Source organism: Neophocaena asiaeorientalis, unplaced genomic scaffold (assembly GCF_003031525.2).
Source record: "Neophocaena asiaeorientalis asiaeorientalis breed wild unplaced genomic scaffold, Neophocaena_asiaeorientalis_V1.1 scaffold99, whole genome shotgun sequence".
Classification (NCBI taxonomy): Eukaryota; Metazoa; Chordata; class Mammalia; order Artiodactyla; family Phocoenidae; genus Neophocaena; species Neophocaena asiaeorientalis.
Window position 1 is genome coordinate 925,801 of NW_020173022.1, and position 25,533 is coordinate 951,333.

General features: G+C 34.7%; 1 protein-coding gene across 3 annotated transcripts in view; it reads left to right on the forward strand.

Annotated features, from left to right (window-relative positions):
• The window catches only part of DCAF6 (DDB1 and CUL4 associated factor 6), a 166,149-nt gene that overhangs the window by 83,085 nt on the left and 57,531 nt on the right, over positions 1-25,533 (forward strand). The window contains exons 8-12 of one of the 3 annotated variants that reach the window (XM_024742398.1): positions 1,609-1,702; positions 3,222-3,341; positions 4,695-4,958; positions 14,402-14,572; positions 21,971-22,030. In XM_024742398.1, coding sequence (XP_024598166.1) covers positions 1,609-1,702; positions 3,222-3,341; positions 4,695-4,958; positions 14,402-14,572; positions 21,971-22,030 — 709 coding nt within the window. The remainder of the gene's footprint in view (positions 1-1,608; positions 1,703-3,221; positions 3,342-4,694; positions 4,959-14,401; positions 14,573-21,970; positions 22,031-25,533) is intronic. The other 2 variants (XM_024742399.1, XM_024742400.1) reach the window with 2 other exon arrangements.

The window sequence follows — 25,533 nt, forward strand, 5'->3', positions numbered from 1 at the left end:
TTGAGCCATAAAAAGCAATGAAATACTGATGTATGCTGCAACGTGGATGAACCTTGAAAAATATTAAGCTAAGTGAAAGAAGTCATACACAAAAGGCCACATATTATGTTATTACATTTATATGAAGTGTCCAGAATAAGCATATCCATAGAGACAGAAAGTAGATTAGTAGTTGCCAGGAGGTGAGTAGAGGGAGAAGTGGGGAATGAGTGCTGATAGCTATAGGGTTTCTCTTTACGGTGATGAAAATGTTCTGGATTAGTGTGATACAAATAGTTGCATAGCTTTGTGAATATACACCACTGATTTGTCTACTTTAAAAGGGTAAATATTATGGTATGTGAATTATATCTCAATAAAAAGATGTTAAAATGTAACGGTTAAAGGGAGTGATTAAGAGTGTCAGATGCCAAAGACACCAAATAAAATAATCTCTGAAAGGTGCCATTTGAATTGGAAATTGAATTTTAATCATTTTATCATTGATCAGTGAACTTAGTCGTTGATCATTCACTGGTGATATTGGTGAGAATGAATTCTGTGGAAAAATGGGAACATAAGATTGACTTCAGTGAATTGAGAGAGGAGTGGTAGATAAAAATACAATGAATATAGACTTATTTTTAAAAATTGGGGTATAGTTGTTTTACAATGTTGTGTTAGTTTCTACTGTACAGTGAAGTAGACTTCTGTGTGCTATAGAGCAGGTTCCCATTAGTTATCTACTTTATACATATTAGTGTATATATGTGAATCCCAGTCTCCCAGTTGATCCCCCCCAACCCTGAATATAGACTTTTTAAAAGAGGCTTGACAGTAAAGCTCAGAAAGCATGAGAAAAGAGTGTAGCTGGATAGAAATATGAAATTGAGGTGTTCTGTTTATTAAAAATGATAAGAACCTTTAGCATATTGTGAGGAAGAACCAAGAGAGAAGAGATGAATGTAGATATAGGGAGAATAATTGTTCAAGGAATGAAATAAAAAGCACAGATAGAGATTAAGCTTAAACAAAACAAGTGATCCATGTCCTGAGAAAGATTGCAAGGAATTAAGAAGTAGATATAGGTAAGTTGTAGAATGCAGCTGAGGAAATTTATGTCATTTCTATAGAATTGACTTTATTTTCTCTGAAGTAGGAGGAAAAGTTAATAGTTGAGAATGAGAGCAACAAGGTAGAGTAGAGACACTGAGGTGAGTAATGCAGGGTTGGAATAGGTACTGGGGGAGAACCAGAGAGCAAATTGTCAATAATAATAATAAAATAATGATTACTTCTAGTGCCAGTTAGGTATTTAGGTACTTTACCTAGACTATATTTATCATAATAATAGAAAACTTAGGCTCAATGTAGTTTGATGACTTTCCTCTTGTCAGTTGGAAAGTGATACAGGTAGGATTAGATATCACATTTACATGATTTTAAAGTTGCATTCAAACTTTAGGCTGAAGATAATAAGTACAGGCTGTCAACATCAGTGGATATTTATGGCTATCTTTCATAGTTTGATTAGCATCTCAATAAAGGAAGTAAGAAGATGGAAAGAATCTATTAGACTTACAGTGTGCTTTAAGAATTGAGCAAGAGAGTTCTCTCCTCATCTTTTAGTTACGACAGCCTCCAGTTAAGCGTTTGAGACTTCGTGGTGATTGGTCAGATACTGGACCCCGAGCAAGGCCTGAAAGTGAACGAGAAAGAGATGGTAACTATACTTTGGTCAGCTTTTAAAAAATATGGTATTTAAAAATTAATATTTTAACTTGTTTCCATTTTTTTCACTATTATAAGTGATGCTGTAACAAACATCTTCATACATATCTTACCATACTTGTGCAAGTGTATCTTAGGATAAATTCCTAAAAGTAGAATGTGTGGGTCACTGGATAATTACATTTTAATTTTGATAGTTATCAAATTACCCTCTGAAAAGTATGCACTCTTTTGTATTCCCACTGAAAGTGTAAGAATGTCTTTTGCCACAAAAACATTGGGTATTATCAAACATAGTAATTTTTGCCTTTGTATTTGATATAAAGAGCAATAAAAACTCCCAGTTTCCAATCTGAGAGTTTTATAAGAGCACATTAAAAAATTGTTTTTTCCTCCTATCAGATGCCTTTGATAAGCATAAGAAACTATTTTGGGAGTGTTAAGATGGCACACTTTTTTTTACAGAATTAAAAAAAAAATTTATATATATAATTTATTTGGTTGCACTGGGTCTTAGTTGCAGCAGGCAGGCTCCTTAGTTGTGGCATGCTAACTCTTAATTGTGGCATGTGAACTCTTAATTGTGCCATGCGTGTGGGATCTAGTTCCCTGACCAGGGATTGAACCCGGGCCCCCTACATTGGGAGTGCAGAGTCTTATCCACTGTGCTACCAGGGAAGTCTCTTAAGACGGTACATTTAAAATAGAAGTAATGTGTGTGATTTTAATAAACGGATCTATAGCAAAAATCTTATTCTAATGATTTCTTAAATCTTTTAAGATCAAAAGCATATTTCCCAATATATTATTGTTGGTATTATTTAATATATTTTAAAATATAAAGCTACATTATATAAAGGTAATAAAGCATAAAATAAATTCTGTTTTCACAGAAAATTCAAAAACAAATGATTTCCATTTTAAGTTATATGATTGTAAAATAGAATTGTCACAGCTTCAATTTGATGTGATACTTAATTTGAAAATGTCCTTAAGAATATACTCATATATTTGAGGGGAGACAAGGTGGGAGGAAAGAGATAAATAAAAAATTTTCTGGTTTCTGTTAATTTCAGTTATGTGGAATTTGCAGTAAATGATGATAAAAATAAATTCAGTTTAGGGAAATTTAAGTGAGAGGTCAAACTTTTCTTTCAATCTGTTCAACTTAGAATTCATGAGCCCTTCCTAGCTGTCTGCTCTTAGAACTAAAGATGTGGGTTGGGGTAGGGGTGGTAGTGTGGAAGTACCTAAGAATTGGCAAACATGTAGGAGATGTAAGTCCTGTTCTTGAGGAACTCAAAATAGAGATGGAGAGTCATTCATATAAACATTTACTATAAAATGTGATGATAGCCCTAATAGGTTTATATATACAGTCATATAATTTATTTAGGCAATTTGAGTTTTTAAAATTGCTTTCATTTTAAAGCCTTCAAATCAAGGTTTTTGCATTAATGAAAGTTCCTGACCTATTCCTAAATTCACTGATAAGACCTGTGTTGTCATAGGGGAGCAAAGTCCCAATGTGTCATTGATGCAGAGAATGTCTGACATGTTATCAAGGTGGTTTGAAGAAGCAAGCGAAGTCGCACAAAGCAATAGAGGACGAGGAAGATCTCGACCCAGAGGTAATTTTTATTATTAATTAAAGTTACCAGAAAACCTGCAAAAACTATTTATTGAAGTCAGTTTTATTTATATCATCTAATGTATACCATATTTTATATCTTTAGTAATCATAAGGTTCTTATTGTATTGTGTGGAGCAGTAGAGAACAAAGGGTATTTGGTATAATTTTCTCCTCTAGACCTAGCCTTCATTTTTTGCTTTTCTCAAAAAAAGTAAGAGTCTGATATCCCCTACTGTAAATACTTTTGTATGTGCTCTGAGAAGGGATACAGATAAAACTCTTTAGATAAGTTTTATATAATTAAGTAGTTTCTTCTTTTGGCTACTTATATACAATGGCTGTCAATTGCTGTGTCTGGTGTTAGCTGACCTGTTTTCATATTTTGGTTCACTACTTTCCAGCTTTGTGGTCTTTGGCAAGTTACTTATCTCTGTCAAAAATCAGGAGTGTGAAAGTTAACTCCTAAATGTTTTAAGTCCCAAAATGAAAAATTCTATTGAATTTCATCCATAAATGGTTCTTGTTAAATTCTGCATACAAACTTAAAAAAATTTCTTAGACTATGGATTTGCTTAAGAGTTATTACATTTGTGCTTAAATTTAAGAAATATTTAAATCAAGATGATTAAAAGAAAAATTTTTATATTCTGTAGTAGTTGGATCTTGCAAGACATGAACTTGATTAGTTCATTCTATCTTTCTTTTAATAATATAGATTTGAAGCAAAATCAAGGAAATTTTTAATGTTTATTGAGTATTCTTAATTATTCCTTTGCAGATAGCACAAGGCCTAGCACAACACATAGTAGACATTCAAGCCTTTTAAAATCATGACTGCATCATGTTATTTTAGTGGTTAAAACGTTACTGCTAATGAAATGGGAATCAGGAACTTAATCTTGTTATGACCTGTTTGTAGCTTTACTCTTGTTAATAAAATTTTTTTATTAAATATTTTACCAAGGACATTATGTTATAGAGTAGAAATATATTAATATAAGTCCATTATCCTATTATCCAGCTATTAAATCAGAATCATCATCTTCAAACTTAAGGAACTAGACATTATTTATAGGAATCTTTCAAGCTGTTATTTAGCTTTGTGTAAGTCAAGCTACCATACTGAGCATTTTGCTTGAAAGGTTGATTATTATAACAAGAATGTGCCATAGGTAGATTTTTTGCCCCTATTAATTAGCCTGGTGGGTGCTTTTGATATCCTGAAATTATCTGTTTCTCTGTGTGTGTGTGTGTGTGTGCGTGCACACGTATTTCTTGAACATATCTCTAGAGTAGTTAGTTTTGGAAAGCATTTAGTATTTGAATTTGTATTATGATGTGTTTTTTGAAGGTGGAACTAGTCAGTCAGATGTTTCAACTCTTCCTACGGTCCCATCAAGTACTGATTTGGAAATGGGTGAAAATGAAACTATGGAAGTAGACACTCCAGCTGAACAGTTTCTTCAACCTTCTACATCCTCTGCGATGTCAGCTCAGGCTCATTCAGCATCATCTTCTACAGAAAGCCCTCATTCTACTTCTTTGCTGTCTTCTCCAGTCAGTGAACAAAGGCAGTCTGTTGAGGCGTCTGGACACCATACACATCATCAGTCTGGTGAGGATGTTACTCTTTAAATAGGCTGTGGTTCATCTGATGATTTCTGATAATGAAAACTTCTTTTGGGGCTATTTTGAAAGATACTAAATCACATCAACTTATTCTTGCTGGAATAAATGATCAAAGTGACATGTAATATGTGAATGTGTAACTTAAAAACAAAATTCAAGTATGCCTCACTTGCATGAATTTTAACAAATAGCAGGAATCTTCAGTTTACACAAGACAGTTCTTTAAAAAATGTAAGTACCAGCAGATATTGTTTTGACAGAGTTTAATGCAGTTGACTTAACAATTATTTTTATAGACCAAAATATCTTTCTTAAGCTTTTTTGGTTGTCTGTGTTAAAGTGATAGTGAAAATATAGCCCTGATTATTATTAGATCCATTGTATTTATGTTCTTTTTTATTATTTTTCCTCAAATCATGACATACTTTTAATACATCCTTTATGATGAATTTTACGTGGTCTGTTGTGAACAATGTATACAATTTACCAAAAGAATTACTTCTCCTGTATTTACGTGAAAAAATTATTTTAACAAATCCTTGTCTTCTTGGTATTTGATGTTAGTGAAAAAAATCAACTTCTAAATTCTGTTAAAATTGTGTTTTCCTCTCAATATTACAACTCCTCATGTTCAAACACCCCACCCCACCCCCAGCTATGGAATGTGCTAGTGTTTACATAGTAATCTTTAGCAGATATGTCTGTAGTTTACTTGACATTTTAAATATATACATGTAATTATAATAACCAACAAGATGTTCATTCATATTTTTCTTTGAGTTTTTCTAAGGAAGTATATTCCTCGATGTATAATCAAAAATATTAGCAACTAAAGATACATCTGGCAGGCCTCAGCTAAAGCCTATAAAAAAAATTCCTAACAGCTTAACTGCCAAACTGTCACTTTATTCTTGCTTCTCTGAAATCTGATGCCAGATCACCAAATATGGGGTGTTTTAAATTAAGCACTCTTTTATCAGTATATCCCATTTTTGGTAATTCATTTTCAGTTTCTAGGGGAATAGAAGCCAGACTCAATTATGTGGCTGTTAAATAACACTTGTGTACAATTTACCTATAATAATAACCTAAAGATGAGCTATGAAATTAGATTTTCCACATTCTAATTGATACAGCATTTCAAGTTATGGGAAAATAAAATATTTTGGAGGGTTAAGGAAGTCTGGACAGAATCCTTTAAAAGTTTGCTTTTCAAAACAGGTAAAATTGGTAAAAACAAGACTTTTTAAAGTGATAGCATTCTTGGGAATAGTCTTAAAGATTCTGATCACTTATAAGTTTGGTCAAAACTTAGCAAGAAGATTCCCTAGCTCATGTTGACGTTCCACTGAATCTTAACTGATTCCGATTGTTTCTTAAACACATTTCTGAGTAAACTACTTAGTATGGAATTTCATTTTTCCTTTTTGTCCTAGATACTTAACACATTCTAATACTACACTTGAAATTACTAAATCCTTTTTAATATTTGATGTAAGTATTAAATACTTGAATACTATTTCTATTTCATTGAATCATTGAAATAGAAAACAACATTTTTGTGATGATGCAACATTGAACATTACCTGGCACTTTTGTCTATACATTTTTCAAAGAAACATAGGAGATACTTTTAACTGGTAGGTTATGGAAAGAATTTTTTTTTTTTTGCGGTACGCGTGCCTCTCACTGCTGTGGCCTCTCCCACTGTGGAGAACAAGCTCCGGGCCCAGCCGCTCCGCAGCACGTGGGATCTTCCCGGACCAGGGCACGAAACCGTGTCCCCTGCATCGGCAGGCGGGCTCCCAACCACTGCGCCACCAGGGAAGCCCGGAAATAATTTTGGCTGACTAAACTATGGAAAATTGGAATATTTCCATGTTACCAAGACAGTATTGCTGTTGAGGAAGATGATTTGATATTAGATGTAACATCTAAAGATTATGTCTGTGATTGTTTTGACAATAGGCCTTTCATAATCCCAGAGTTTAGCATTTTAACAATAAGGACTTAATGCTCTTTATGTTTTGTGTTGTTTTTTTTTCTCAATCTTTTATTCGCTTCTAAGTCCAGATGGGTTTGTGGATGGTAGGAATTGTCCATGTAGGTGGTAGTATCACCCTAGAACCATGATTTCTATTATTGCCTTGCATGGAGATGGAGAAAACAAACTTCTTGCCTTGCTGTGTATACCTCTTTATGTAAATGTTTGTATCTTTCATTCAGGTCCTTTGCATTTCCTCTGTCACTTTTACCGGATTGAGGGAGAGGGACAGTGGGAATGTGAAGACTTGCCTGGCAAAACTCCATCTCTGACTGAACCTAATTATTTGCCTTCTCTTAGTCTGCAGCTGAGTCACTGATAGTGAAGAAATTCACGACCACAGATTTCATTGGCGCTCCGCGTTAAAGCAGTCTTCCAACACTGTTGCTCAGCACCTAGACAGAATGTCTGTTTCACACCTTCATGTCTCTCAAACTTTTAGCACCGCCCTTTACCCTCATCCCACCTGCTAGCTGATAACCTTCTTTTATTCACAGTGGGGAAAAAAAGCGTTCACTTTCCTTCTTTTGAATCTCCCAACTTTCCAGCATCTAGACTCACATTGTCTGTGACAGAAGCAGTCCCATTTTGGGAAGAAGTGTATCTGCTCCTAACAAAAGCTGGCCAGTGCACCTCTTTCCAGCTTCTCAAGGACTTTGCTCCTTCTCCTGTGTCTTTATTATTACCTTTTCTACTGAATTTTTCCTTTCCACCTCAAACATGCTCTATAATTATCTTCTGTCTTAAAAATATCTCTTAACTGTCCCATATTCCCCTCCAGACTCATGTCTTTGCTCCTTTTATAAATCAGAGTCTTCAAAAGAATAGCTTACATATACTGTCTCCATTTTCTTACCATCTTCCACTTATTTATCAACCAATTCCACTCTGCCTTTTAACCTCCTTTTCCACTGAAACTTTTTGTCAAAGTCACCAGTGACTTCCATTTTGCCTGTTTTAAAGTATACTTCTTTGTTCATACTTAGTAGATTTTTTAACCCAGTTGCTTTTAACATAGCCTGTCACTTCTTTTTTGAAACACTTTCCTTTTTTGGCATCTATGACACCACTTTTGCCTACTTACTCTTATTAGCAACTCTGGCTGGTATTCAGTAACCACTTTTGATATTTCTTATTCTAGAATTCTCAGTATTTTAGTAAAACCCCTAGTCTGTGCTCTGTTCTCTACATGCACTCTATCCCTGGTTAATTGCATCAATTCCCGTAGCATTTAATATCTCCTCTAAGTTGATGATTCCCAAATGTATATTGACAATCTGATTTTCTACCCTGAGTTATAGACTCCTGTGTCCAACTGCTTATTTGACTTCTTTTTGGTTATCTTTGGACATCTCAGGTTTAATGTGTCCAAACTGAGATTTAATTTATCCTCCTATCCTTCCCGTCTCACTAATCTCTTTCGTCTTGGTCATTTCATATCTTAGTAAATTGTAACTACTGCTCATGTGCTTATTTTAATAGGCTGTGAGTTACTGATTCCTTGCTTTCCTTCATGTCCCACACCCAATCCATCAGCAAGTTCTGTTCTGTATCTAAAATATGTTCTACATCTTTCCATCTTACATCATTTGTTGTCCACTAATTGATCTCTCTTCATTTACTCTTGTTCCCTTATAATTTATTTTCCATGCCGCAACCAGTATGAGTATCTTCAAATGTTAAATCAGATTATATAGTTTTGTTGTCTAAAACCCCTCAAAGACTTCTAATTGCGTTTATAAATATAAATACAAGAGAAAAAACTCAAAGTCCTTACTGGGGACCTAAAAGAACCTATATGGCTGGGCCCTTGACTATCTCTAGCCTCATTTCATATCACATTCTCACTTCCTAATGATCATTACGCTCCAGCTGTACTGGTTTTCTGTCAGTTCCTGGAATGTGCCAAGTTTTCTTCTGCCTCTTTCTTTTGGATTCTGAGTCTTTGTACTTACTGATCTCTGTACCTGAGAAGCTCTTCCTTTTTTTTTTTTTGGTTCTCAGCTCAAATGTTACCCAAGGGAGGTCTTTGATAACTACCCTAGCTAGATTCATCTTCCTTTCCTATCTTCCCTAAAATTTTCTTTTCTTTTATATAGCCCTATTTATTTCCTGAAAAATACTTATTAAAATTTGTAATTATTTTATTTTTTATTCATTTGTTTATTTTCTCTTATTAGAAAATGCTGTCATAAAGACAGAGATTTTATTTATCTTGTTCTACGTAAGCCTCGTTTTCTTCCCAACAATAGTCACTCTTTAGTGATACTGTTAAGACTGTTATCTTTAAGCTAGTATAACCTATATAGAATATTTAGCTATATTATAGTCTTTATAGTTTCAGTCCCATTTCATTCATTCTGGATGTTTCCAGTAGGCTCTGCAAATTTTATGATACCTAGGGAAGATGCTGTGAATGGATATCCAGTCATTTATTGCTTTTGGACCCATTATTTGCCCTTGGCTGTCCAGACTGAATAACTTATTCCAGAAATATTTTATGATAACTTATGGAAATACTTTTTTTTTTTTTTTTTTTTTTTGCGGTACGTGGGCTTCTCACTGTTGTGGCCTCTCCCGTTGCAGAGCAGAGGCTCCAGACGCGCAGTCTCAGCGGCCATGGCTCACGGGCCCAGCCGCTCCGTGGCACATGGGATCTTCCCGGACCGGGGCACAAATCCATGTCCCCTGCATCGGCAGGCGGACTCTCAACCACTGCACCACCAGGGAAGCCCCTGGAAATCCTTTTAAAAAATCATTTTGATAAATGATAAAATCAAGACAGAAATATGGGTAGGAAGAAGAAATGGAGCCACAGTGAGGTTAATATATAAAATGCATACCTGAAGAATAGTGTATCTAGAGGGGGCCACAGAGTTGGCTTTGGGTATAGTAGCTGAATTAGGAAGATAAAATGTACTGAAGTGGAATTTGAAGTCAGTTGGTAGATCTTTTTTTACAATTTGGACATCTTCACCCTTCATATTCTTGAATTTTATTTTCATTCACATAGACCATTTGAAACTACATTCTATATACATAACCCAGAATCTAACATTTTGATTCTTATGTCATACATGTTCTTTTTTTGAATATTTAACAAAAGACTGTACCTTTGAAAATATGGTTATAAGATTATCTATTTAAAAACCAGATAGGTATGACTGTGAGCTGAAACTATATAGGTTAAAATGAAATCTTCATAGTTTTATTTATAAAAAGTATTTTAAAGTAACTATAAAATATTTTTTTCTTTCTTAGTAATGCCTATCAGACATCACTTTTAGTTGTTTCTTAAACTAAGTCTAGAAATGTCTTCATTTTGTGTGTTATCTGTAATTTTTTTCCATGGTAAGGAGCTTCTTATAATGAGAGACTGTTAAATGAGGCATTCATTCCAGTGTGTTATAGTTTAATTGCCTCCTTTGGTCTTACTTTAATCTAAGAAAGAGAAGGTGGTTTCTTTGGATTGGGTGGGGATATCAGTACATACAAAACTCAGTTTGGGGGGCTCACCTTGAGAAGTGAGTCACCTAAAGGATCCATGTGTTTCTAATTAATGGACCACTCAGACCATGAGAATTGAATTTTTTAAAGAGAGCGTTTCATGGCTTATGCGTGGATTCCTGCTTATTTACAAATTACTGTGTCTGCTCAGGTTTATACATTTATTTAGGTCCTTTCATAATCGTTATAGCTGAACTGAGCTCTGTAGAAAAATTCCTGGGGAAGTAAGAACTCTGTTGTATGGCATAGCAAAACAAACCTTTCAAAGCCCAGATATTCAGTTTATAGTTTCCTTAAAGGGGATCAGGATCTAGTCAGATGAGATATAGGCAATTTAGAGATTAGAAACAAGTAGAAATATTAAGTTAGTGACTTCCGCTTTGGGGAAACTAAAGAAGAGATCAGAGGAACTTGGAAGTCAGTAAAGGAGTGACCAGTTCTAGGAAAAAAAAACACAAGGATCACCTGGACAAAGGAGCAAGTTGGGAGTGGGGGACAGTTGATAGCAAGCAGATAAAGTACCACCAAATTAGATATAAAAATAATCCAGTGTCCAGGACAAAAGACCCTATGTATTGGAAGAGAGGCAGGACTTGAGGTTAGAACCAAATGGACCTTTGTTGGGTCAACTATAGTTTATTGTTCTTTTCCATCAGTGGGAGTTGTCATTAGGGAGACTAGCCTAGAGTCTTTCAGAAAAAAACAAGAAGAGCAAGGTTAGTAGTTTCAGGAGATGAAAGTACAAATTTCCCATTAGCAGTTTCTGACTCATTGTTGAGGATTTTTTTGTTATTGTTTTTAAAATTCAACCCAGAGGTATTCAGTGTATTCACTTTCGATTTTGGCTAATGTTAACAAAAATTAGTTCTCCAAGCATGTATTCATATTACAAATTCTATATGTTTGTTTATACATTTTTAAAAAGATGTAATGTGTATATGTCTTATGTGCCTTTAATACTTCAAACTGCTAGCAGAACTATTTGTTTAGACTGGTATTTCTGCTTGGAATTTTTAATTCAATATTTGCCTTTCCTAGTTAGCTGTGTGATGACTTCTTTCCCTAGCCTCAATTTTTTTTTTTTTTTTAACTTGGTTGGGGAGACATACAACCAGCCTTCAAGTAAGCAAACAAATTCTTCTTTGAAAAGCACTGGGAGCATTGAATTAATGGTTCATGATATTATCATAACTAAATCTTTTTTTTTTTTTTTTTTTTTTTTTTTTGGTAACTAAATCTTAATTTTCCAAGTTACAGAGCACCGCTGCTTATATTTGGAGACTGCTATTGATTTGCTACATCACCTAGTGGGTCTAGGATGGAGACATAAAACATTTGGCAGTGCAAGAGAGAGGGTTTGAAACAACCATGAAGTTGGGTGAATTTTTTGTGATTTTTTTTTTTCCAGTTTTCTTAGCAAAACTTGACATATCTGTAATCTCTCTCTTTATGGTAATTTCTTTTGAAGTATAAAATGACAAACTTTATGGCTGCATAATAATGCTTTATTTTATGTTGCTAAAAGTGTTACTACTATGCTGACAGTAACTATGGGATATGTATATACCTAAAAAGAAGGCATTATACTATTGAGCGTCACAATTTATTTGTTAATGAATACTATCCTACTTGGTACTGGAGAATTTTCTAGGAGGAACTAGCAATGAGAGACTATGATGACATTTGAATTGTTAAACCTTAACTGCCAATTGAATAAAATTCTTTATAAATAGGGGACATGGTAACAAGAGGTTAGTGTCTCTGGCATGATTGATTCTGAAACAACAAACCAAATTTTACACTCTTATAATCTATATAAAAGAGGCTGAAAGTTATTTGGTAGTTTGGTATAATTTGCTGTCAGTGTCAGTGAGAGAAATTCCATGTGCTCCCTCCATCAAATCTACAACTAATCTCTACTCATATACTCTGCCTCCTCTTTGGTTAGAGTGGATGACATTTTTCTGCACCTATCTAAAGCCAATTCCTCCTCTTATCCACTGTAATTCACCTCCTTTGGTCTACTCAAGGACATCATTCCCATATTTGCCCACTTCTCATTCATTATCTTTCTTCCTCCTCCCAATTAAACATTGTCCATCAGCATACAAACATATGAATTATCTCCCAAACTAAGACAAACAAACCTCCCTTGATTCTGTTCTCCCACCAACAATCAGCCGATTTCTCTGTTCCCCACTGGCAGCAAAACTTCTAGAAAAAGTATATATGCTTTGTCCCTCTACTTCTTTACTTCCCCTTTCTCTTGAACCTGTTCCAGCCAGGTTTTGGCCCCTGTGACTTCACTGAAATGGCTCTTGTCAAAGTCTTCATTGTGGTTAGTTCTCGGTCAGTATCTTTTTCATTGTATCAGCAGACACAGCTGCTTACTTTATCCTTCTTGACACACTTTCATCACTGAGCTTACAAAACTTGGCTCACTCAGTTCTCCAGCCTCCTCACTGGATTCTCCTTACTCTTCCTGTTCTTCCTTCTCTTAAACACTGAAGTGTCCCAGAATTTAGTTCTTAGACTTCTTTATTATCACTTAGTCTCTTAATGTGGCTTAAAGTAACATCATCAGTGACATCCAGATTTACTGGTAAATTCTAGACTATTACAGTGAGTCCCTACTCAGTTTCTCCACTCGGATATCTGTTAGTTCTTTTCTTCCCTCTAATACTACTTGCTCCTTCTCTATTCTTCCCGTCGCAATAAATGGCAACTCCATTTTTCCTGTTATCTACACCAAAAACTTTGGGATCACTCTGCATCTAAACTATCAGCAAATTTTTCTGCCATTACCTGTAGTATATATCCCACATCCAGATATACTTCCCCCTCTGAACATTAGTGTTTGCTCTTTCCTTTGCCTGAAACACTCTTCCTCCAGATATCCGTGTGGTTTACTCCCTCACATCCTTGAGGTCTTTGTTCAAAAATCATCTTAGGAGGAGAAGCCTTCCCTTATGACCATACATAAAACAACAACCACTCCCCCACAATCTTCATTACCCTGACCTTACCCTGCCCAATTTACTTCATAGCAATGATCCCTACTTGACACAGATAAATGCATACATGTATATTATATATGTGTGTGTATGTATGCAGTGATGTCTGTTTTCCTCTCAGAACAAATGAGTAGGGACTATTTTTTTGTTCAATGTTTTATTTATCCCCAGAGCCTAAAACAATGCCTCATACCTAGTAGGTACTTAGTATTCTCTGCAGGATTTCATGTTATACTATTTTTATTTTTTATCTATGACCACTGCCTCAGATAAAGTTTAAGAAAATGTTAAAGATTATGTACATATTTTTCAGCTCAAAAGAAAAAGTAAATGATAATTCCAACATAAAAAGAAACATTTTAGCTGAAAAATATAAGACTTTTACTTTTTAAAGGGCTCTCTACTAATAAATTTCAAGAGTTACTTCCAAATGCATAACTTTTTCATAATCTTAATTATTATTTGATTGAAATTAGTAGTTTTTGTATATAGAGTAAATGAGGTAACTGATATTTTTCAATTTTTCTTAGTATTATAAAAAGAGATGCAATTAGGAAAGCAATGTTCACTTTTAAATGTTTTGCTTATGGAAGATTTTACTTTCATTCCGTTTAATTACCTAAATACTCCTAGAAAACTCTATGTGTCTAATTCATCATAGTTAAATAGAAACCTTTGGGTGTGTAAGTATGTATAGTTTTTCATAATTTAATGATCAGTAATTTTTTGGAGTAATTTGTTTTTAGTATTCCTCTATGAGACATGTGTTTTATTTATACCCTTCTGTCTTTAATGTATAATCAGATTCTTACTATGTTCTGTTTTATTACTATCTTTTCACCTTTCTTTTCCTATCTGTGTCAGAATTTCTAAGGGGGCCTGAGATAGCTTTGCTCCGTAAGCGCCTGCAACAACTGAGGCTTAAGAAGGCTGAGCAGCAGAGGCAGCAGGAGCTAGCTGTGCGTACCCAGCAACAGCCTTCCACTTCTGATCAGTCTTCTCGTGAGGGCTCTTCACAGGACCCTCAGGCTTCAGGTTATTAATGTCCAGTGTCCTTAAGCAGCTCGTAGAGTTGGTTTTTTAACACTGCTGCTGTGTAATAAGATGCTTCCCTTTTCCCCTTCCAAAGAAAGCTGATGCGCTTGCAGCTTTTCCCTCCGTTTCTTGCATATGGTGAAATTCACCTCACATGGCTAGAGGGACAGATTGGCAGCAGCACTTGCTAGAGAGACAAATATAAAATAGTCCATTATTTTATTTGTAGTTTTAGAGAAGGGCAAATATTTATTACTTTTATGGCTAATGAGATGCTATGTGATAATCTAGTGAACTTAGAGCCTGCATTGATAGTTCTGTTGAAATTTCCTATATGCTGAGATGATAACTGTACTTACGGCACCTAGCTCCTCTTCTTCTTTTTTTTGCTTTGAAAGTTAACCAGTATTTCTATTCCCATATAAACCTAGTAATGATAGATTTTAGAATCACAATGTTGTTTGGCTGTTCTAGCATGCTGACTCAATCATCCCCTTCTGTAATTATTTGAAATTTTTCAATATTTGCTTACTTATTCCTCCTACACATAATCAACTTACTGGTATACAGGGCAACAAAAATATTCCAGTTTTATGTTCCTGTTTTTATGTGATAAAACTCTGATAAGACAGTAATAATCTGTGTCACTCTCTTTTTCATTGAGTATTTTAGTGGCTCAAGTTTTTTTTTTTATGGCCCAAAAGCTCATGACGCTCAATAAACATTTGTTGAAAGAATTAGTGAAAGATATCGCATAAAATAATCTGTCAACTTAATTCTTTCAAGATGGATAGTAGACACTATGTATCCTGTACTATAGGTGCTATAGTAGGTGCTGTCATACTAACGAGATTATACTACTTTGATACACTTTGTTTTGGCACCCTAAGGAGTGATGAGTTGGGAATTAATCACTTTGAGAACTCTGATTAAATTACTTGGAATTAATCTGTTTATTGGTAGAACTGGACAACCTCCAGTTTATAAATATCTGTTCCACTAAGTGCTATGGTAATAAAAGCATATTATATAATACCATGGTGAAATAAAATAGATTTAAATAACTGCAATATAGGTGTGATGTTTGGAACAAATTATGGACCTGATTTTTAACTTAGTGTTATATTAATAGAGAGAATATCAGTCAAGCAAAGAAGATGTCTCTCTCTCTGTCGGTTTTTTTTTTTTCTTACTATAGGGAAATCTTTTCCTATATACTTAAAACTCACAAGAAAGTTTGATTAGATTACAGTTGTGACATTTAATAATAATACATTTTGCTATGATTTTGTGCTGTGTATAAAACTCTAGCTCAGGGGTTTTAAAAGTAAAAATATACAACATATAAAACAATAAGAAGGAAGATAAAATATCCCTACATGTATAAATATTTTTTAAATACTGAAATTTAGCAGATAACAAACAAAGTATTAAAGTGAATTTGAGTATAAAGCAAAACTGTCTACATTATCAGTAGGGAAATGTACATTGTGGACATTAGGAAAATATTGACACTCAGTCTTTATGTCTAGTTTATCAATTTGAATCAAAGCAAGTTCTTTTTAGAATCAGAAAGCTTTAGTGTGATTATATGGTCTTTGTAAAATAAGATGCTGTTTTCCCAACTCTAAGCATCATTCTTATTAAATAGTGCCTAGTTTGATAACCAATATATTTTTAAAAGCCAAAGTTGAGTTAGATGCCTTGCCAGTTTTGAAGTTGAGAAACATGTTATCTTAATTTTGTTATTAAACAACTTACTTGGGCTGCTGAGGCTGCCCACCTGGACCAATATTAGAGGCCCTTAGTGCTGTCACTCAGTGTATGTTGCTCCCTTCACCTACAAGGTGAAATACGTCATCTATATCATACGCTTTTAACATAGCATTCATATGAGACCCCTAGTAAGTCTAACCTGTAACACGGCCTGGGTTCATTTGTTAGTGTTACTTTTATCTTATTCTATCCTCACATGTTAGGAACACTATTTGGTAATTAAAAACTTTAAGAACAGTTAAATAATGTATTGTTAGTTTGTTACAAAGGACAAGTAATAAAGTATATATATTTTGTCCATTTAGTAAATTTTGGATGCGAAGAAAGATGAGTTGACTTAATGCAAAATTCTTCATTTCAAAACATTCAGATTATAAAAATACAGAATAGGAATTAAATTTATGAAATTCAACAGGGAGATAGGTTTTGTTTGAATAACAGTTAGCAAAACATTTTCTTATACTTCATGATGTATGAATACAATTTTGTGTATGTATATTATGGACATTAATTGATCCATTCACTCATGCTAGATGTTACTACTAAAATCATCAATATAGAATAGCACAGAATTAACATTCTAGATTTTAACTTTTTAACACTAGAAGACTGCAATTCTCATAAAACATTTTCCCATTATATGTTGTTGTCTTCACAGTGTCAGCAAGTGATGATACTGTCAATAAATGATACTGTCAATAAATGATACTTCTGTCATTTTCTCACCTATTGAAGCCTTTTAGGTATAAGATATTCAAAGGAGCCATTAATGTGATATGGAAACCAAGAAATTTTAACAAGTGTAGAATTTCTGAATGATTACATTGTCTGATAAATACTTCATTCTCTTTTCAAAATATAGGGCTCATGAGAATATTTTGTGAAAGGCTAAGTTTAAGATGAATCTGCCTAATAAGTTCTGTAGGAAAATGGGATCAAGCCATCAAGCCATTTTATAGAAATAACCTACATTTTAATGAGATCAAATGGCAAGGCGCCTGATGGCAATATTTCTTGGCAGTTGAAAACTAAAACATCATTCCAAGGCACCAAGTGCTATTGAAAATGAGCTAAATAAGATAGATGTTAAGGTATGTTTAAACAATGGGTTCCCCCCCTTTTTTTCAGCTGTGAAATCAGAATTTCATGGAGAAGTTCTAATATAAAATACATAAAAGTGACACTGTTGTGATTGAACATAAAGAGAGTTAAGAAATGACAACCCAACTCCTTGTCCTTCTTGCCACCCCCAAGCCACCTCTGCTCTCTGAAGCACACTTTGAGAACCACTCCTCTAAAAGGATTTTTGACACCTGTAAATGATAATTATTCATAGCTAATTTCCAAACTTTTTATTTTTCAAAGTCAGTGTATATATATTTTTAAAATATTTTCAGTTTAGTTTTTTTTTAAAAAGTGCACTTTTTTTCTAGGCTTTTAGGAAATACATCACAACTCATTTCTAGTCTTCCATTTTTTTTTTTTTAATCATAAAGAGATGAATTTGCCTTCATCAGATCACTGCCTGGGTGTTAGACTGACTGAGTTCTTGTCCCTGGCCCTATGACAAATGACCTTGGGCAGGTCGTTTGGCTGCTTTATGCCTCAGTTTCCCAATTATTGATTTATTTAAGTAGCGTGGCCTGCCATAATTTATAGAGATGGCATAAGAATGGGATAGAGAATACTGTATAAAGTTTTTATACTCCTAAGTAGAACAGCACACATAGTAATGGACTATCTTAATCATAGTGACTTTAACTTACTACCTCAAGATGTCCTCATTTTATGGCCATGTAAGGTTGATAGCATTCAGGGTTTGTTTTTTTTTTGTTTTTTTTTTCCCGGTACGTGCAGGCCTCTCACTGTTGTGGCCTCTCCGTTGCGGAGCACAGGCTCCGGACACGCAGGCTCAGCGGCCATGGCTCACGGGCCCAGCCGCTCCACGGTATGTGGAATCTTCCCAGCCCGGGACACGAACCCACGTCCCCTGCCTCGGCAGCGGACTCCCAACCACTGCGCCACCAGGGAAGCCCGCGTTCAGGGTTTTGAATGAGCTGTATGTATGTTTATCAGATGAATGCCGTAAACAGCTATGGCAGAGGCATTCAGCATATGGCTGATTTTAAACCCAACTCTTTTTTTCCATTTCAGGTCCCCTGAAGTCATGGGTTGCTGGCTCCTGCTCAGAGTGACAACACCCTGTGGAGTCTGCTGGTACTGGCCCAACCACCACAGAGCCCCACTGGAGCATGGAGCCAGCCTAGAGAGGGTGTCAGGTAGGAACTGTTTTTTCACTTTATGGCACGGTTTTGCCGATTGGAAAAGAAAAAAGTAAATTTTATACCCCTTAAAGGGTATAAAACATTGGTGAATATTTTAAAGGGCTTTTCAAAACTGAGCCATATTGGAAAAAATCAGCACTTACCCTGTCCTGTGCAAGCAGGTTCTATACAACATCCAGTTTCCCACAGTGTCCGTGATGTCAGTTACACATAGCTCTTCTCAAACGGATGCATTCGACCCAGGTTTTTAGTGATTATAATAACATAAGCAGTTAGTAAATCAGATGTAATGTTGACATAGTTCTGCAAGTACTTCTTAACTACTTTGAATGATAGGGTCCTGAGCAAAACAGTGATGGGTCTGTTGGCACTTTAAATGCGGGACCCTGCTCCATGTTTTTCAGAACAGCCTCCTATCATCATTTTTCATTCAACACCATGTTTCTGAAACACAAGCAAGTAATAACATATATGCTGTCTAAGTAGTTTACATGGATTATCTCTTTAAATCTTCGCAAGAACAGTATGTGGTAGATATTGTAATTATCCCCATTCCACAGATGGAGAAACTGAGACTTAGAGACGTTAAATAACTTGCCCACGGTTACAGTATTACTGAGTAGGAAAGCCAGATTTGAACCCAGGGAGTCTGACTAAAGAGTTCTTGTTACTTAGATTATAATTCCTTATTTTTTTCTACAGTTGAAAAAGTTCAGATGTCAGGGGGCAAAACTAAAACACGAAATTCTTGGAGATACACAGTAATTAACCATGAGACACCTTGAGCTTTAGACTGAAGGAGCTTTTGCTTAAAGTTTATCTCTACTTTAAAAATAATAATAACCTAAGATATTTCCAGTAGGCTGACCAATTGTATTGCATTTTGTAATAAATTATCATTGGACCATATGGTCAGAGTTTTATTTTGTGATAGTGCTTTCTAGAAGACATTTCACAGAAAGATGGAATAGAGTATGCAAACACTGAAGCAATCAGCATTGAACTAATACTTGTTTGTCTTTTTAATATTAGATATTCTGATGATTATTGTGTTAACATTTGGAAGTATTTTTGTAAGTTGGAAGATATGGGTATTGTATTTCTGAATATCTAGTGATATAGAAACATTTTACTTCAAATGTTTTATGTGACAGGAAAGTAATCCTTCCAAAAACAGTTGCATGGTACCCAAAATTAAAAATAGAATGGAAGCAAAGATCAAGAAGGATTTCTTCCTAAAGATTGGTCTTCAACATGGAAAGAACGACAACTCCCCAGATATATACGATATCTGTGACAGACTGTAAAACCAAAACGGAAGCCCTTTTAGCTTAGTCTCTTTCTGTCTTAACCTACACTTTGTTAATATTTTAAATACTTCAAGAGTTTGAAAACACACAATTTTGTGGAGATGATAGCATTCTAGATCCTTTCTCAATGTGTTTTATTTAAAAGCTTACATAACATGCACTTTAATAAGATTTGTACGTTCCATAATATTCATGAAAATATTAAATATTTGAAAAAAGATTGCTTGGAGAGTTGTTACTTTTCTGAGGGTTCTTAATGAGAGTATAATGAAATGTATAACAAATCCAAAGGGATAAAAAATATTTCATAAGAGGCTTTCTAGGAAGATTTTCCAATATTTATTTCACGGTGAGTCACATTTTTATTGTTTTTCTTAAAGAATATAATTTTGTTAGTCTCTAAAGACTGACTCATCTGCTCTTCAAAAAGAACATAGATAGGAATGTTGTATCTAACTCTGAGATGGATATTTGAAAAGCAAAGCAAAGCATGGCTAGATTAGGGAACCGATTAAAATACTATCATTCCTGCTTTCTTTTTTGTGTAATACAGATTTGTTGAGCTGAATATTCTGTTGAAGAGGTGATACGTAAGGATACTTTAAGTAAAAGCTATTATTTAAATAATGATCATGCTTTATCAAAATCTAGTAATACAAAAATCTATGAGCACAGTGGTTATCTCAGAAGGTAGACAATTTAAGATTGATACCAGTAGTCCCAGTAGCAGGATTCAGACTTTTTAAAGTGTACAGATTGAAGCAGTCAAGTGGTATAAAATTGCTGAGAATCAAGGATATTTAAGAAACTCTTAGCTATTGAGTTAAGGACACTCTTAAATCAAAATATTTACATTTGGGGGAATAATGTGCCACTATGAATAGAAACCGATCAGTCAAAAGTACAGAGTTTTTGTTTTATTAACAGCATTTGCTACGAACAGAGCATAGGCTGTTAGAAACTAGGAATTATTCTTACAGTTATTAGAGAGCTATGCTTGCTATCCACATTTTCCCTCTTCCTGTAGCTTCACTAGCACACTAGAACCCAAGCCAGGAATAGTAGCCACCTCCTTCTGTTCCCCAGTGCCTTTCTTAGTTACCAGGTCCCTAGGATGACCAGGAAGGAAGGAGAGTGTTGGATCTAAAAATGGGACTTGTCGTCTGTCACATAGCTAATTATTGTCAAACCAGGGTTGGAATCAACACTGAATAACTCTAGACCAGTGCTTTTCCATTTTATCATGCTGCCTTTCGTTATACCAGTGTTTTTCAAGCAATAGAACCCATTTATTTATAAAACAAATTATTGTACATAGAAATCCAAAGGATAAAAGTAAAATGTTCTGTTTGAAGCCAAGGTGGAAAGCATGAAGCCCAGACCATAAGCCTTCTCGTTGCCTCTCTTTTCCTTTTCTCACCGGGCACCTAAAGAAACCTAAGCCTTCACAGTACAGTTTTAACATGCACAACATACCACAGAGTTTTAAAAGTCATCTATGTTTCTGTAATGGTAATTACTTCATTGAATATTTCTCTTATAAACTATTTTCTTTGTCATAAATCTTCACTGGAGGTCTTTTTTCAGCTCAAGATAACATCTAGCTAAGTGTAGTGAACATCTTATTTCAGGCTCTGAATCCTCCAATCCAAAATGAAAGCCATCTTGAGGAGCTGGAGAGAGGGTTTGAGAAGAACAAGGAGTCTTCCTTTTAGCAAGGGAGATACACTGTTTCTATTTTATCTACCTTGCACCTTGTGCCTGTGCTAAATGAATTTGATAAAAAGTATATGCATGGAAGTAGAAGAATATTCTCTCAACTCATTCTCAAAGTTGCTAAACGCTTGCCTGGAATAACATATCTTAAGCACATGGCCCTGCTTACTCACTGCTTGGGAAACACACCACAGTACTTACTTCTATTCCCCAACCTTATACATTTGTTTCTTAAGCTTAGAGATGATCATAACATTGCTGTGCAGTTTTCTGCTGCTTACTTTTAAGTTGAAATCTCATTTTTGTTTCAGATTCTCCTTCTTCTGTGGTTAACAAACAGCTCGGATCCATGTCACTTGACGAGCAACAGGGTGCGTGCAACAGGAGATGCGCTATGCCCATCCATCCATAGTTTTATGGCAATGCATAAACCAAGCTCTCTCTCACTTTTTCAAAGCATTTCATTTTGATTATGGTCTGATAGTCAGTATTTTGTGGGCTGAATTACCTTAGGTGGTATTACGCACAAAGGGCCTCCTTGGCCTATACAGATTATTTTCTGTATAAGCTAATTTCTACCTTTGGCCCTTTATGCCAACTTTGGAATCTCTTCCTATAATGGTATTATAATGGATATAATATCGATCCTTTTTTTAATTCTAGCTATCATAAAATTGTGTAGAACTGTGGATGTGAGGTTAGCATATTACCTAGTGGCTAATTTAGAAAAAGTTATTTGAACATAGTAATGTTCTGTATTACTGCATTGCTATAATAAGTGATACTCGCTTATCTGGTAGTTAAACTCCTGATAGCTTTAACTTTAAGGAATACAATTATGAATGCAGAGATAAGCTCCAAAGCCACCAATCAGAAGGGAAAGTAGCTTCCACTTCCACTTGCACTTTTGAAGTAGGAGAGGTATAGAATCCACCTTGAAGCCTTGAGCGGAGGCTGATGAAGTAGATTTTACAAATATTTTTTAAAAATTAAAAAAGAATAACTTAGCACTATAGCCGTAAGCTTTAGTTGGCTAAAAGTTTACCTATGTAGGATGACTCATAGGTCAACAGTATCGGGGAAATGAAATATTGAGGAAGTACCTATTTAGTGTGAAATAGATCTAATTTTAACTGTCTTCTTAGAGAATTATTCAGAAACTAATTTCGAAACAAATTAGAAAACTTCTGTACATCTGATCTTACTATTCTTTATAGACCTGAGTTGACAGATATTTGCTATAGATTTTTCTGTTCTTGAGAATGAATGAATTAGTAAATGAATTTGAGAACTAAGAAATTATGCGTGCTTTATCTTTATACATTTATTGTAGAGGTGTTATCAGTAAAGAATAATTAAGTTATAAAACAATTATAGCACTATATTATAATATATTTTACTACTGTTTAAAACTGCCCTCTAATGAAATAATCTGTTTTTGGTAAGACTATATGAATGTAAATACTACCAGAGAGTTTGTAGCCAAATTCATATTTTATTTAATCTTACAGAATAATTTCCTTAGAATTATATTGAATATTATATTTAAGTTGGTAATTAATGTACATATGTTATGGCATATGACAGAAAGAGATGAGAATATAGGATAACTCCCATATTTTTGCCATCAATGCCTGGGTAAATGATGGTGCCATTTACTAGGGTAAACTAGTTCGGAGGCAGAAATGAAAAGGTTCTTTATTTTTTTGGCCATGTAAAGTGTGATATGCCTTTTAGTCATATGAGTAGAGATGTTATATAAAAGGTCAGATATTGCATAGGTTTGGCAGAAGCTGCATGATGATAGACCGTCATCAATGTAGCTTTGCAATAAGTTCTCTGAGCAGAAATGTTCTAATGACAGTATATCCAAATGAATTAAATCCTCAGCTTTTACATGCCTTTTTGTTCAGCAGGATGAAATCTTTTAAAGTACTGGGGACTTCTACATTATAGGCTTATATTACCTAAAGATAACCTCTACTATACAAGTTAACAGAAACTTCCCACAACTGTCTTTCTCACCTGGACTAATGCAGTAACCTCTTAACTGGTTTCCTCACATCCACTCAGGCTGTATCTCTTCTCTACCAACAGCCAGAGTGAACTTTTAAAAATGTACATCTAATCATGTCTTTCATCGGCCTAAAACTTTTAAACTGTGTGCATTTGCCGTTAGGCAATCTAAATCCATACCACTTGGCTTGCAGAGCTGTACATGACCTGGCCCCTTCCCTCACTCGCTAAGCTCTTGCCAATTAAGCCTTCTTTCAATTTTTCTAACACTCTAAGCTCATTTCCCTCTCAAATCTCTTGTATATGGTATTCCCTCTACCAAAAATGCTTTTCCCTTTAGCAACTTGTACTCATCAAAACTCACTTAGATATTACTTTCCCAAAAGTAATATGACATTCTAATCTGAAATAGTTCTCCCCTCTTTTTCTCTTTGTGACCTGCTCTACTCCTTCGTTGCATTTGTCAAAATTTGTAATCATACGTTTATTTAAGGGATTGTTTGTTTAACTGCCTATCTTTCTCCGTATTCTCTAAATGTTTTCATTCACTATAATATATTCAGTGCCTAACATCATATCTGTTTTCATTAAACAGTAAATATTTGTTGAATGAATGAGTAAATCAATTCTTTAAGCAGTGGGATGCTATAGAAATTATTCCAGCTTGGGAGAAACATGACCAGATTTATGTCTTAGATCATTTTGGCAGCTTTATAGATGCCTGATTGGAAGGGAATAAAATTGAAAACAGCAAGACTACATAAGAGGCTATTGCAGTAGGCCAGGTGAGAGATGATGAGGGGTCCAATCTAAGGTGATAACAGTGGGAAATGAGAAGAATAGACAGATTTTTTTTTAATATTTAAGAGCTAGAATTGATGGGACTTTGAGACTGATTAGTTATTAAAAATGAGAGAATGACATCCAGGTGTCTTGATAGGGTGATAGATAGTAATACTGAACCGAGATAGGGATTTCAGGAGAAACAGCCAGTTATAGGGGGGAAAAGGTACATGCGATTTTCTTGATATGTTGAGTTTGAAGTACCTTTGGACATCCAAATGGAGAAATATCATAGACAGTTGGATGGAGATATGATATGTTTCTGGAAATCAACAGAGAAGCCTGAGATGGAGATAAAAATTAGGAATCGTCAATTTACAGATGACAGTTGAAACCACGAGAGTAGATAAAATTGTCTAGGAAAAGAGGAAAGTCTATGCTACAAGGAATAAGCAGAGAAAACTATCTGGCTAAGGAGACAGAAAAGGAATGATCAGAGAAATAGGGCAGAAAGAATGCCATAACCAACATCAGCAGAAAAGAAAATTTCAAGGAGGAATTGGTCAGTAGTGCGTTGTGAAGCAGTGAAAGGACAGAGAAATGTTTTTGAATTTGGCACTATGTGGGTTACTGACTGCTTCGGCACTGCAGTTATATGTGGAGGCAAAAGCCAGATAGCAGTGGTTTGAGGAGAAAGATTTCTTTAAAAAACTGGACGCATTGGTATGTAGATGACTTTCAATAAGCTCAATTAAGAATGAAAAGATAGAGAAAAGGTAATGTCTGGGAGGGAGTTACAATTTCAAAACTGAGCATGTTTATAAAATAAGAAAGAATCTTTGTAGAAGAGGTTAAAGGTATAGTGAATAGTTGATGTCCCCAGATAGGCTATTATTTCAAGTTTTAATCTTTGTCAAGACCCTTGTTCTCTATTTTACCCTGTAGAATGGAAAAAGTAGTACATTTAATAAGTTTTTTCCTGAATATATCTCTAATGATTATTTTAAGCATATTTTAAATGTCTTTTTCATACTTTTAAAAGACACTAATATATTTTTTAATTGATAATTCAGTT